The following is a 13,248-nucleotide window of genomic DNA, read 5'->3' as shown; positions in this document are numbered from 1 at the left end:
CCCTACCGGGACCCCACCCTGGAGCCAGGCCTAGGGTGCCTAGGCCTTAGTCCATGTGGCCAGGCAAGGCACAGCCAGAAAAACATGGGCCCACCCTCCTGTAGGTCCAACACCCACAGGAGGTGCCATAGGGGCTGGGTGGCAGCCATGGGGAGACCAATCCCCTGTTACCGAGATCACAACTGGGACATGGAAAAAGTCTTTCGGACTGCCTCGAAAGAATTCTGGGCACCTCCTGTGTGGTGTTTCGGGGGGAGACACAGGACAAGCCGGAGAGATTATATCTCTTGGCTGCCGTGTGAATTTCTTGGTTTTCCCCTGGACAAGCTAGAGGAGGTTGTAGGGATGTCTGGGCTCCTATGCTGCTGCCCCCGCAACCTGTATAAGTGGTAAATGGCCTGTATTTATATAGCGCTTTACTAGTCCCTAAGGACCCCAAAGCGCTTTACATATCCACCCATTCACACACACATTCACACACTGGTGATGGCAAGCTACATTGTAGCCACAGCCACCCTGGGGCGCACTGACAGAGGCGAGGCTGCCGGACACTGGCGCCACCGGGCCCTCTGACCACCACCAGTAGGCAACGGGTGAAGTGTCTTGCCCAAGGACACAACGACCGAGACTGTCCAAGCCGGGGCTCGAACCGGCAACCTTCCGATTACAAGGCGAACTCCTAACTCTTGAGCCACGATCGCCCCACGTGGAAGAAAATGTATTGATGGATGGCTAGAAAATTAGATAATATAATATCGGGTAGGCTTTAAAGACTTATCTCATGTTTAAGTCTGGCTTTTATATAAATAACACATTATCCCACTGCTTCCAGTGGCCCAACAAGCCCAGTGAGGCCGAACATATATCACACAGTCGATGACAATGATCTCCCTGATGTACTTTAAATCAGACGTGCATGATAAGAGATAGCAATTTAACATGAATGCTGCCATATCTTCATTTGCAAAACAGCAACTACCATCTCAAAGACCTTTGCACTTATTATGATGCATCTTATGAGTGCTGCTTCCCCTTTCATTATGTTTGTTGTGAACTCTGGCCCTGGCAAACGGCAAAGGACAAGCCCAGTGTGCTGCTATCATATGTCAGCATGTTGAGGACTCTGAAGAGTGGGAGTGGGGGTGAGCTGAAAATACTTTGGCACTCTGTTCGGGTTCTTTAAAAAGAGCAGTAATCCTGTTGCCACTGACCATATAATTCTGTCTGTTGATTGTGCTGATGGTCTGTTGGTTGTTTTGTTGGAGTGTTGCACATAATGGAGCTTCCCCAGCTTGAACATACGAGGCTCCGAAGACATGATAGCGCAGGTGAGATCACAGATTAACTACCTTTAAAGAGAGCATGTGTCTTAGCAATATCCAGACAAAATACTGCAAGAAAATCTCTATTAATATGTGATTCAACAACATGGACATACTGAATGCAACATAAATATGAGTAAATAATTGAATGTGTTCCTACGAATCAATGAATCAACTTCCACTTTAAAGGAAGATAAGAATACAAATCGCCCACAAACAATGAGAAATTGCGTGTGCAGCTTGCTTTATTTTTGATCCATACCATCACTGGTTGCCTTGTTTATAGGTAATACATTGATCATGAATGAACAACAAAGAAGTGAAGTAAGGTTATGAGATAATAAAAGGCTCATGCACTTGAACAGGTAAACAAGAAACTAAAACAGAAACTAAAACAAGCAAACAAATAAGTGATCAGTGCGCCTTATCACAGAGATCATGGAGAGATTATTATTATATTCAATTTTTTTACTATTTGGTGTAATTTTCTCACGTGTTAAATGACTTCTTTTAAGTTGGACGAAATATAAAGAAACATTATAAAGCACTCCAATCCTGCATGGCCGTTGTTTTTGGAAGTACCTCTCCTACCAAGAAAAACAGCCAATAGAATAGTATGTTCCTTCTGTTGAGCTTATCCCAAGGCTAGCTGCCCTTTAAACCTGGTCCAGAACTGGGTCACGATGTTCTCTGAAGTTTGAGTAGTTGACATTAAGGTTTGAGTACTTGGAGTTGTGCAAGTGTCACAAGCAAATGTCATGAGTGGCTAATGATGGCAGGGAGGATTTTCACAGTACACTGTGTCAAGTAGACTTTTTTTCAGAGGCTCAAAATTGATTGGCAGTTGATTGACAAGTGGTTTCATAGGCAGGTGAGACCAGTTCCTTTGACTTTACATGACAGATGAATTTGACAAAATATCTGAACTTGATTTAAAGCTTCAGATTTGTATTTTGTAGCTTTTTCTTGTAATTTCAAATATGACACCTAATAAGGCTGATAAACAAAAGTAAATCTAAAGAAGTGATAGGAAAATCTTTAGGAGTTTTAAAATCTGGATGGCTGATATATTCTTATAAAGGGTGCACTGACCAGCTCAGCAACACCAACAGGCTTGAAATACCACAAAAGACAACTTGGGGTCACTGATGTTTATTGTCGATGGGAGTGCTGATAGTAGAGGTAGAAGGAATTCTGAGGTGGACAGGCCTATACTCTCTGTTCAGATTCAGCCAAATGTGGCAAAACTAATTGCACAGTCCATCACAGTGCAATAATGAATAATGATCCAAAGCACACTGCAAACCAAACCTGACTGAGTATCTCAAGCGTGTATTAAATTACTCCACTTTGGTGTATCAAGGGAAAACTACAAAAATTGTGTCTTTATCAAACAAAGACTTAACTGTGGTGCAGATAGTCAAAGTTTTGCTCAAGTGCTCTGCTCAAAACTTGCAGGTTTTCTCGACACTTGAAATGAGATTTGGAGAAACGTCACACATCAGGAGCTACTGTTAGCACTGAGAAGAGAAACTGAAAGCCACAGGGAACAATTCAAAAATGAGCCACCCCACATTTCTTTATATGTTTCCTAGGAAAATGGGAAATCGGTGCGTTAGTTTATTTTTATTTATTAAATTATGTGCAAACAAACATGAAAGTACAGCATAAAAAGCAAAAACAGACTTTGCATAATTTGAATGATCTTGAAAATATCTGATGTGATCACATTTATTCTTACCAACACAGCCTGAGCTCTCTTAGGCAGCTTTCTTGTTATTCTTTAAGGAGATTTTAGGAATAGTTCTCCAGACTTCTTGAAGACATTCAAAGATCTTTGGTTTTGTTGTCTTTTAAGATGATCTCATAATGCAATCTCAATATTAATAAGGCCCAGGCCCCAAGGAGGCCAGTCCAAGACTGACAGTGTTCGATTGTGTGTTTTTCTATACAGATAACCTTTTAATACATTGGCAGTGTGTTTGGGATTATTGCTATTTCTAAAAAGAAAACAAACCCCTTGCCAATCAGATGCTTTCTAGATGGTTTTACATCAAGTCAAGTCAAGTCAACTTTATTTGTCAATTCTGCCACATGTACAGGACATACACAGAATAGAAATTGCGTTACTCTCAAACCCTAGTGATTAGAAAAATGCAAATAAAATAATTAAAAAGTAAAAATTTAAATAAATTTAAATAAATACAATACAATTTTACGTATAACAAAAAAAAGCTATGCAATATACAATATACAATATTCAAGTAAGAAGGCATAGTGGTGCAAAATAGGCAAATAGTGCAAATGGGGATTTAGTAGTGTACGGTAAGAGATAGTGTAACAACAAAGGCTTATGAGGTCCAATGCTTAAGCAGTCCAATGCTCCACAAAGTGACTGGAGCAGGCCAGTGAGTGCGTCAGAGAGTGAGTGTGTGTGTGTGTGTGACAGAGTTCAGTGAGACCGTGGTGGAGAAGAGGGGAGAGGGGGGCAGAATCGGGAGGGAGTTTAGCTTCCTGACAGCCTGATGGATGAAGCTGTCCTTCAGTCTGCTGGTTCTGGCCTGGAGACTCCGCAGTCTCCTCCCTAACGGCAGCAGCTTGAAGAAGCTTTGCATTGGGTGCGTGGGATCAGCCGCTATGCAAAGGGCTTTTTTAGTGAGACGGGTGCTGTAAATGTCCTGGAGGGAGGGGAGAGAGACACCAATGATCCTCTCTGCAGCTCTCACTATGCGTTGGAGGGTTCTATGGCAGGACGCATTGCAGGCTCCAAACCACACAGTGATGCAGCTCGACAGGATGCTCTCGATGGTGCCTCTGTAGAAAGTGTGCATGATGGGGGCTGGAGCTCCTGCTCTTCTTAGTTTGCGGAGAAAGAAGAGACGCTGCTGTGATTTCTTGGCCAGTGCTGTGGTGTTGTACGTCCAGGAGAGATCCTCTGTGATGTGCACACCCAAGAACTTGGTGCTGCTCACTCTCTCCACAGACGCTCCGTCAATGGTCAGAGGAGCATGTTGGGTGTGCATTCTCCTGAAGTCCACAACAATCTCCTTCGTCTTCTCCACATTCAGAGAGAGATTGTTGTCAGCACACCACGTGGCCAGGCGTCTCACCTCACTTCTGTAGTCGGTCTCATCCCTGTTGCTAATGAGACCCACCACCGTTGTGTCGTCCGCAAACTTGATGAAGAGGTTGGAGCTGTGTGATGGAGTGCAGTCATGGGTCAGCAGAGTGAAGAGGAGGGGGCTCAGCACACATCATTTTAAACACCCCGTGTTTAAAATGATGGTGCTGGATGTATTACTGCCGACCCGTACTGCTTGAGGTCTTCCGGTGAGGAAATCCAACAGCCAGTTGCACAGTGAGGTGTTGAGCCCCAGCTGGACCAGTTTTTGAGTGAGCTGTTGGGGGATTATAGTGTTGAATGCTGAACTGATTACATTACATGTAATGTAATGTAATGTAACTTTTCTGGGTTCATAATTCAAAGAGTCTAGCTGAAATGCAGACCCGATCATCACAGAGCCTTCACTGTGTTTTACAGAAGGTTGTAAGCACTCACTGCTGTACTGCTCTCCTGACCTCCTCCATACATACTAACAATAATGTCCCTGTTTACCTTGTTTAGAAATTGCTTCTTGACAGCCGCTCTTCCTTCGAACGTTTCTGATGAGGCTTTAGGGAACCGTACATCTGATTGATCATATGCACCTCTCAGGTCCTATCTCAGGCCTTTCAGGTCTTTCTTTCCTATTTCTTAAAGACCTGGCTTTGAGATGCTGCTTATGTCTTGTAGATACTTTTTTAGGCCTGCCACTTCTTTTTGTCCTCCACTTTTCAGGTTTCCTGAAATTCTTTGAGAACGTACTGCACACCATGCTGATATAATCCAGGTTTTCAGCTAATAACTCTGTGAGAATCACATTGTTATTTAATGCCTATCAAACTATGTTATATTTGCCATTTTTCAGAGATTCAACTCAACAAATTGGGCTAAATTATGTTTTGTGACATGCTGCTAGAAAAAATACCTTATGATACATATTTAAAATTGCTTTGTTTTCTGTTATTGGTGGACACAACACTGATTTATCCTTTGAGTTAGCTGCTGTTTAAATGCTTGAATGATTTGTTGCTCAAGAAAGTGATTGTTCCAACCACATACAGGAACACTCATTCTGTTCTTACACAACCTTTAATTGGGCTTTGACAGGAAGTGGCTGACTTCTTTTAAAACATTATTTTTGCTTCATTGTGTTGCCTTTGTTGTTTGTAGTCCTTCAAAGCTCTTCTTTGTATCTTCTCTTCCCCCTCAACTTTGAAAGCGTAAAGGTAGGATGCCCCTCCCACTTCTGTCTGAAGCCCTTTACTATTGAAGAGTCCCGCCTTTCCACCATCACCAAATACTTGCTCATAGGGGTAATCCGATCTGTCTAATGTTGTCTACTATCGTGATTTCTTCAGCCATAATATAAATAACTGTTTGATGACTGTTGATATGAACTATGTGGCCTAAATTAGGCAGAGCAGTGGTGGTTAGTGCTGTCTAATCGTTGTTGTTGGCTTATATGGAATTATTTAATTATTTGAAATTCTGACCGTTTTGATTATGAGCGACTAAACAGATGGTCTAAACTGCCATCTAGTGGTAAGGAAGGAGAATACTGGCACTGCACTTTCTGTACAGCTTGTGCAGCAGCACCAGCAGTGCTCAGCTCATGAGGGGTCCTTCTGTTGGCAGCTTCTCTCAAGCCTTTTAAATCATGAAACAGATGGAGAGGCAGAGAAGCAGCATGGCCTCAGTTCCTCCCCCTCCTGCCTACCAAGTAGCTTACTTCTCCTTAGCAACTGTCACCTGACCTGCAGTAGTTAGTGTTCAGTGAGGCACAAATATGCACACAGATCACAGGACTGTGTGTCTCAGTCGTTAACTCCTCGACCTGCTTCACAGGCCTCATGGCTTTGGCAATTAATATATCCACAGAGCATAAAAATCTTACACAGACACCTCTGCTCAAGATCTGGGTGCCATGGAGTGGAGGCAACTTGAACCGCAGGAGAGGGTGTAAGTTTATTAAAAGCCTGTCTCACTTTGAGTATGAGATTACAGTACATTATCTTCCCTGATGTTTGTTCTGTCTCTGCTTCAACTTATTTCTTGCTCCAGCAAAAGCTTTCATCAGCATCAAGACGTCCAGCAGTCACAAGTCTGTTTTACACTCTAACCTTTCTCTCCTGTTAATTTTGAACTGAGCTCAGGCCTTTCAAGGGAGACGCGTAGAAAGACAGCAGTGTGAGAGCGACATAGACATAGACACAGCGATGGGATTACAGCCAGCCTAGACCAAACCAGGTCTGAGTTGGCTCTCAGTTGAGTGTCTGGCATGGTCCTTTGAGCATTTTGCTGACGCTGCATACTCCATTCATAATCGAACAGTCTGGAGGCTAACTCTTTCCATGTCCTCATATGGACATATACACAGGCCATCCGGGTACCTGTTGGGGTACAGCTAGCCGGCAAGCAACAAAGCAGTCTACGTTATAAATTACCGAACTTTGAGACACAGTAGTATTGAGACTACTGGACCATTCCTTGGTAAGGTAAGATGCATTTATAAAGGCACCTAATGAAGTTTTCCTTTGCTTGCTGCTCCTTCATAAATAATAGGTGACAAAGTCTAAACCAATTTAGGTTTTTCCAGGGAGATTAATATTGTTACATTTGGAAATTCTTGCAGTAGCTGAGCTGAGCTTTAACAACATGCAGGGACATTTTAACATACTTGGAGATTAAAGGCATTATGTCCTGTCAGCCGTATGGTGCAGTGTGCTTCTCTGGTTGCTTCTAAGATGTGACTACCTAAAGAGTTTTATTTAATTTCTGTTCTGCTTTTGTGTCCGTTTTATTTTTTTTGGTCAGTTGGGCAGTTGTTTTGTGCACAGACAAAACCCATGCAACTTACTACACCAACCGTAAACTTGACATTTGAGCAGCACTGTGAAGCTCTTATTCTCTCTGTTAATGAAAACGACCTCAGCAGCCAGAGACAAAACATGTTCTAGATTGCATGTGACCCACTGAACACAAAACAGATGCTCTAATGCTGAATAACCCAGTCAGCTCACAAGTCCCAAGTGTACCTGAAAGAATTCATTGTGTTTTTTGTGTGTTTACTTTGTTCTCAGCCTCTGTGCCTCAGTTCTGTAACTCTCCCACAATGATTGTGATGGTTGGATTGCCAGCCAGAGGGAAGACATACATTTCCAAGAAGCTCACTCGTTACCTGAACTGGATCGGGGTTCCGACAAAAAGTCAGTTTTCCAAATGAATTCTTGAGTCCTAATCATATAAGTGTCAGACAGAAACAGTTAATTTTTCTCTGTTTATCGACTCCATCAGTGTTTAACGTGGGCCAGTACCGCAGGGAGGCCGTCAAGATCTATAAAAACTTTGAATTCTTCAAACCTGATAATGAGGAAGCCATGAAGATTCGCAAGTAAGTACGCTAAAGATAAACTACTCAAAGGTGCACCTGTTTACTCATTTAAAACAACAGACTGGCCATTTTTAATATTGGCATTTGTAACAGTATGTAAATAACTGAAGAGAATTTTGTAAAATCATGGTGTGACAGATTTGATTTATCTTCATTTTCACACGACACTCATCAATCATTCATATTTTTGCAGTTTTTGTCTCTTTGCATATACGAGTGTCACTTCTCTCCCAGGGCCTGTGCAGCAGCTGCACTCAAAGATGTTGCTTTGTACTTCACAAAGGAACTGGGGCAAGTAGCCGTGAGTAAGAGGACAACTAAAACTGTCCTTCTAATTTTGAAAAAACTTTCCCTATCTATCTCTATCTATCTAATCGTGTCACTGTTACCAAATGATAACACCTGTGTCCTGTCTCATGCAGGTATTTGATGCTACAAACACCACAAGAGAAAGGAGGGCAATCATTGTTAGTTTTGCAATGGAAATGGGCTACAAGGTAAGTGTTAAACGGCTATTTAAAGCAATTATTTGTGGGGGGGGGGGTCTTGTTTAGAGTAGAATAAATAAAATGACATCAATTTTCTGTCACTATATATTCATGAATCAAAGACATGCATCACAACCAGTTAACTTAGGTAAGCTAAAGGTCAATACAGGATTTTTACCCGTGTATTACAAGCCCAAAAGTCCACCTATTTTTATCCTATAATTATTTTTCTTCACATAAAAAAAAAAAGTAAAAAATAAGAAATAAAAAAAGAGAAACATTAAAGAGACCGGTTTTATGGCTTAATACTGTTTTACCTGTTTAGGTGATTAGTGCATATACAGCCATAGTCAATGTGAGGTAAATTGTTTTCAGCTGTGGCAGTGGTTGAGTCTAGCAATGGAGGCAATCCTGCACAACTAAAAACATCCTATATTGCTTTAGTTTAAAAGCTAAGAGTAACCTAAATATTTATTTGGATATATATTTTTGTGTATGCCTCAAAGAAAAGCCAGGCTAGCTGTTACTTTGTGTTTCTGGGAGCTGAGCATCTGGATATTGTAGCGTTGTATTTACTGTCAAGTCCAAAGAATCATATTGACCTTCTACTTAATAATGTCATTACCTGTGATTTTTGTACAGAGTTATATCAACGCTTACCATGTGGTTCCTTTAAGCTAACCACTAACTATACTGTATTTACTCATGATGTAAAAATACTTTTTTCAACTGACTTCTTGAATGCAGGTGTTCTTCGTTGAATCCATCTGTGATGACCCAGAAATCATTGCAGAGAATATCAGGGTGAGAAGCACATCTATGCTATAACCTTTTTGTGTGTAGACTTCAGTATGTACAGAAGCTGTTGTGCAATTAAAAAATGTTTTAATCTAAACCTGAATCTTCTTTTCATTTCAGCAAGTAAAATTCGGCAGCCCTGATTATGCAGACCGTGACATAGATGAAGCCATGGAAGATTTCACCCAGCGCATCGACTGTTACAGGGCAAGCTACATGCCTATAGATGATGAGAAAGACAGGTGCGACCTATGACACCTTTCTTCCAGTGATGATAAGAATGCATAAAAAATACTTCCATAACTTTTTTTTTATCTTCACTGCCATAAATTTGATCAGGAAACTCTCCTACATAAAGATCTTCGATGTGGGCAGTAGATACCTTGTGAACCGGGTCCAGGACCACATTCAGAGCAGAATAGTGTACTACCTCATGAACATACACGTCACACCAAGATCCATCTACCTGAGCCGCCATGGAGAGAGCGAACTCAACCTGTTAGGTCGGATTGGTGGAGACACGGGCTTATCCCCTAGAGGACAAAAGGTAATTTGGCTGACAAATAAAAACATATAAAGAACTGACATTTTCTGAAAAAGCAAAATTAGTTACCTGTAGTTTGTAATCTTATGCATTTCATTTGGTGAGTAAAATTGCAAAAATGTGGTATAAATGCCAGTCTATTTCCTAAAAGGTCAACTAGCTTCTTAAAATCATACTCTTTCTCTTAGTATGCTAGTGCCCTGGCGACCTTCATCAAAGGACAGAAAATCATAGACCTCAAGGTGTGGACGAGTCACATGAAGAGGACTGTCCAGACTGCAGAGGCCCTGGGAGTCCAGTATGAACAGTGGAAGGCTCTTAATGAGATAGATGCGGTGAGTTATAAAACAATAATACCTCAGCAACACTAATTCAATTATTCCAATAAATGATTTATTTTGTTTTTCTAATGCTTGACAAGTTGATATGATTACATAGTCAGTTAGTATGTTTTTCCCTTTGGTTCAGTCTGTAATATACCAAAGTATATTAAAAACATTATAAAATTATCCACAAATGTTTTAAGTTTGCAGAAGAGGCAATTTTGAGTGTAACGTATATGAATATTTGATCAAGTGTCTTGACAGATGACCTGCAACATTGTTTATCCTCTAGCACCATCTTCAGTCCAAAACATAAATTGCAATCTTGGTTACTGGCATCACTATGAGCTTCACTGTGTACTTGGTGCTAGTAAGGAAATGTTGCCATTGCACAGTTATACACTTTGCTTTTTGCTCACATCACCACTTTTTCTAAGTCGCTAGCGTGGATGTTATAATTTTTGTTTTAATCTTAATCTGCGATTAAAATCTCCAAGAGACTGAAATTTCAATACCTTAGAGGTTTTGTGCTTTTATGCTACGGTACACTTGCAAAAAAGATTTTCGTGTTATATTTTTCTCACTAAGGGTGTATGTGAGGAACTAACTTATGAGGAAATTCAGGAGAATTTCCCAGAAGAATTTGCACTAAGAGACCAGGACAAATATCGCTATCGGTACCCAAAGGGTGAGGTAAGCCCTGCTCTGAATGAGTTTTAGAAATATATTTTATGCAACCAAGGAAGCATAACTGTGATTTTAATAAACACACTGCTGACACCTGGAATCTTTCTAGTACAAATAATTTCCTCTGTTGGCCAGTGAGCAGCTTACCAGAAGCAGTTTGCACACTGACTTGATCATTCAGGGAGAGTATTTCGTTTGGAATGTAGAGCTAAAAAAGATTTAAATTATTTTGATATTTGTCTTTCAAAAATAAAGCTTTAGAGTGGCTTTGACAAAACTTTAGAGAGGAAACAAATTGAGGAGTTGTGTGCTCCAAGCTTTCAAAATGTTGCAAACACTGTCGGAGGTCACTTAGTCTTTAAAAATTTAAAAATAATAAAGACTAAGTGTCTTTAAGCAGATTTTCTTCCTGCTCTTGCTTTTTTGTTCTAAATCAGATCAGCATTGATGCTAGCCTTTGGCTTAGTCTACCTGCTTCCTGTTTCCTTCATTTGGGTCCCCTCTTTTTTAGCTCTACAATTTGTTGTCCCTACCATTTCCAGAAAAATGGGGTGGCTGTAGCTCAGGTGGCAGAGCAGGTCAGCCACTAAAGGTCGGTGGTTCGATCCCAGGCTGCCTCCGGGCTGCATTCCAAATATCCTTGGGCAAGATACTAACCCCATGTTTGCCTACTGGTGATGGTCAGAGGGCCCGGTGATGCCAGTGTCCGGCAGCCTCACCTCTGTCAGTGCGCCCCAGGGCGGCTGTGGCTGCAATGTAGCTTGCCATTGCCAGTGTGTGAATGGGTGAATGTAGTATAAAGCGCTTTGGGGTCCTTAGGGACTGAGTAAAGCGCTATACAAATACAGACCATTTACCATTTTACCAAAAATGTACCTTAAGAGAATCAGAATAAAATGAGCCTGGGTTAGGGTCTGGGTCTTGTGGAAAAATGTTTGAAATTATGTCTCTTGTCCAGTCCTATGAAGATCTAGTCCATCGTCTAGAGCCAGTCATCATGGAGCTGGAGAGGCAGGAAAATGTTTTGGTCATTTGCCACCAAGCTGTGATGCGCTGCCTGTTAGCCTATTTCCTTGACAAACCTGCAGGTAGAACAAAAAAACGTCCCAAACTGTGCACAAACATGTGATACAATATACAACAGTTTGTGATATTGTTTTAATTCCACAAACACTTCTTCTAATATTTACATTTGTGTCTCTGAAGATGAGCTGCCTTATCTAAGATGCCCTCTTCACACTGTGCTCAAACTCACACCAATAGCCTACGGTAGGTGGTAAGAACTTAATTATATATCATATCCCATCTTTAGTGTATCGCACATTCACTCTATGTAAATCTTTTTCTTACATCTTCATTTGTAGGGTGTAAGGTTGAGTCATTTTTCCTCAGTATTGAAGCTGTCAACACACACAGAGAGAGGCCACTGGTGAGTTTACATAACTGCACATTTGTTGTAATACTTAGCTTTGCCAATAATTCATCTGTAGGCAGTAAAGTTGTATCATTTGTATGTGCTGATTAAATAAATATGTGTGCAGTTGTGAAGAAACGATGCCTTTGCTTAATTATCCCTTTTTCACTTACATTGAACTTATTGACATTGTAAAGTTGGATTCATAAATGGTAATATTACATACTACTCGTACTAAAGTTAGATCTGATTCATCGTTCTGTTTTTCAGTAACTTCCACTTTAGTCTTGAAAGATTCTTTTGTTGCTTTTATTTTTGCAGAATGTCAACATCACCAGAAACCCAGAGGAAGCTCTGCAGACTGTTCCTGACCACATATAAACACTGTTTGCTGGAGAACTGAGTTATGTGAAACTGGATTTGTTACTACTGATAAGCTTCACTAAGTTTTAGAGATGCACTCCAGTCACAGCTGAATGTGGGAAAATAGAAGACAGGAGGTCTTTGAAGCTGAAGAGGTGATTCTAGACACGGGACTGCATCAACACCGAAGCACAAGGAGTGAGTGAAAAGGGAATAACCTACAGCTGGCTCTGTTTTCAGGATGTCTGTGGAATATTTCTGTCTCATCAGACTTAATGTGGTTTTCTTTTCTGAAAGCACACAGTGTTTACAAATGATTTATAGACAGTAATAATGCACTTTGTCTTGAGCTGAAGGCAAGAATAAAATTGTAGATGTAGATGGGTTTTCATTATCACTCTTAACCTTGCCTTCATGTACATTTAACTGTGGTACAGATAACAAAATGTGTTGTTGATCATCAAGTTATGTAATTAGGAATCAGCACCATGGACAGCACCCAAACAAAACATTTACTTTATACTTGGATGACTGTAACTACTGTAATGAAATTAAATAAATAAAAGTTGTACATAGAAAATATATAAGAATAATTATCTCCAATATGTGAGAAAATAAATTCGCATTAAAATTCAGGAGTCTTTGTTTTATTCTTCTAATTGCCACGTGCAACAATTAAAGTCTAAATTCTTCCCACATACCTAATGACCAATGTTACTGTTTCCTTTTTTTTTCCTTTTTCTTTTAAATAATGGGTCTTTGAGAAATGTCGCTCGAGTGAAACGAAAACATTTGGCAGTAATTAGAAAAAAATA

At 40.5% G+C, this 13,248-nt stretch overlaps 1 protein-coding gene across 3 annotated transcripts; it reads left to right on the top strand.

The window, feature by feature from the left end:
- Positions 1–1,190: 1,190 nt before the first annotated feature.
- Positions 1,191–13,184, top strand: pfkfb1 (6-phosphofructo-2-kinase/fructose-2,6-biphosphatase 1). 3 transcript variants are annotated; one of them, XM_086277490.1, is made up of 14 exons: positions 1,191–1,328; positions 7,506–7,631; positions 7,720–7,816; positions 8,051–8,117; positions 8,239–8,313; positions 9,052–9,108; positions 9,223–9,344; positions 9,442–9,649; positions 9,835–9,981; positions 10,558–10,662; positions 11,615–11,744; positions 11,863–11,925; positions 12,021–12,085; positions 12,392–13,184. In XM_086277490.1, the coding sequence occupies exons 1-14, from the start codon at positions 1,277–1,279 to the stop codon at positions 12,449–12,451; spliced, it is 1,374 nt and encodes a 457-aa protein (XP_086133616.1). In that variant the 5' UTR covers positions 1,191–1,276; the 3' UTR covers positions 12,452–13,184. The 3 variants fall into 3 exon arrangements, with proteins under 3 accessions (XP_086133616.1, XP_086133615.1, XP_086133617.1); XM_086277489.1 differs by lacking the exon at positions 1,191–1,328 and adding an exon at positions 5,995–6,384; XM_086277491.1 differs by lacking the exon at positions 1,191–1,328 and adding an exon at positions 6,396–6,920 and having other exon boundaries at positions 12,392–13,183.
- The last annotated feature ends 64 nt before the right edge of the window (positions 13,185–13,248 follow it).

This window comes from Aulonocara sp. 'chitande type north' Nkhata Bay, linkage group LG20, assembly GCF_057382095.1.
Source record: "Aulonocara sp. 'chitande type north' Nkhata Bay isolate Kocher_YH1m ecotype deep benthic linkage group LG20, A_spYH_male_GT1.1, whole genome shotgun sequence".
Classification (NCBI taxonomy): Eukaryota; Metazoa; Chordata; class Actinopteri; order Cichliformes; family Cichlidae; genus Aulonocara; species Aulonocara sp. 'chitande type north' Nkhata Bay.
The sequence above is the reverse complement of the archived record's forward strand: the minus strand, read 5'-3'. Positions and strand labels throughout refer to the sequence as shown.

What these genes read in the sequence shown, in the direction of transcription:
- pfkfb1 (XM_086277489.1), top strand. Translation starts at nt 6,276, where the DNA reads ATGGCTTTGGCAATTAATATATCCACAGAGCATAAAAATCTTACACAG. An exon ending in GATCGGGGTTCCGACAAAAA is followed by an intron (nt 7,632 to 7,719) that starts GTCAGTTTTCCA and finishes CGACTCCATCAG; the next exon opens with TGTTTAACGTGGGCCAGTAC. An exon ending in ATAGATGATGAGAAAGACAG is followed by an intron (nt 9,345 to 9,441) that starts GTGCGACCTATG and finishes AAATTTGATCAG; the next exon opens with GAAACTCTCCTACATAAAGA.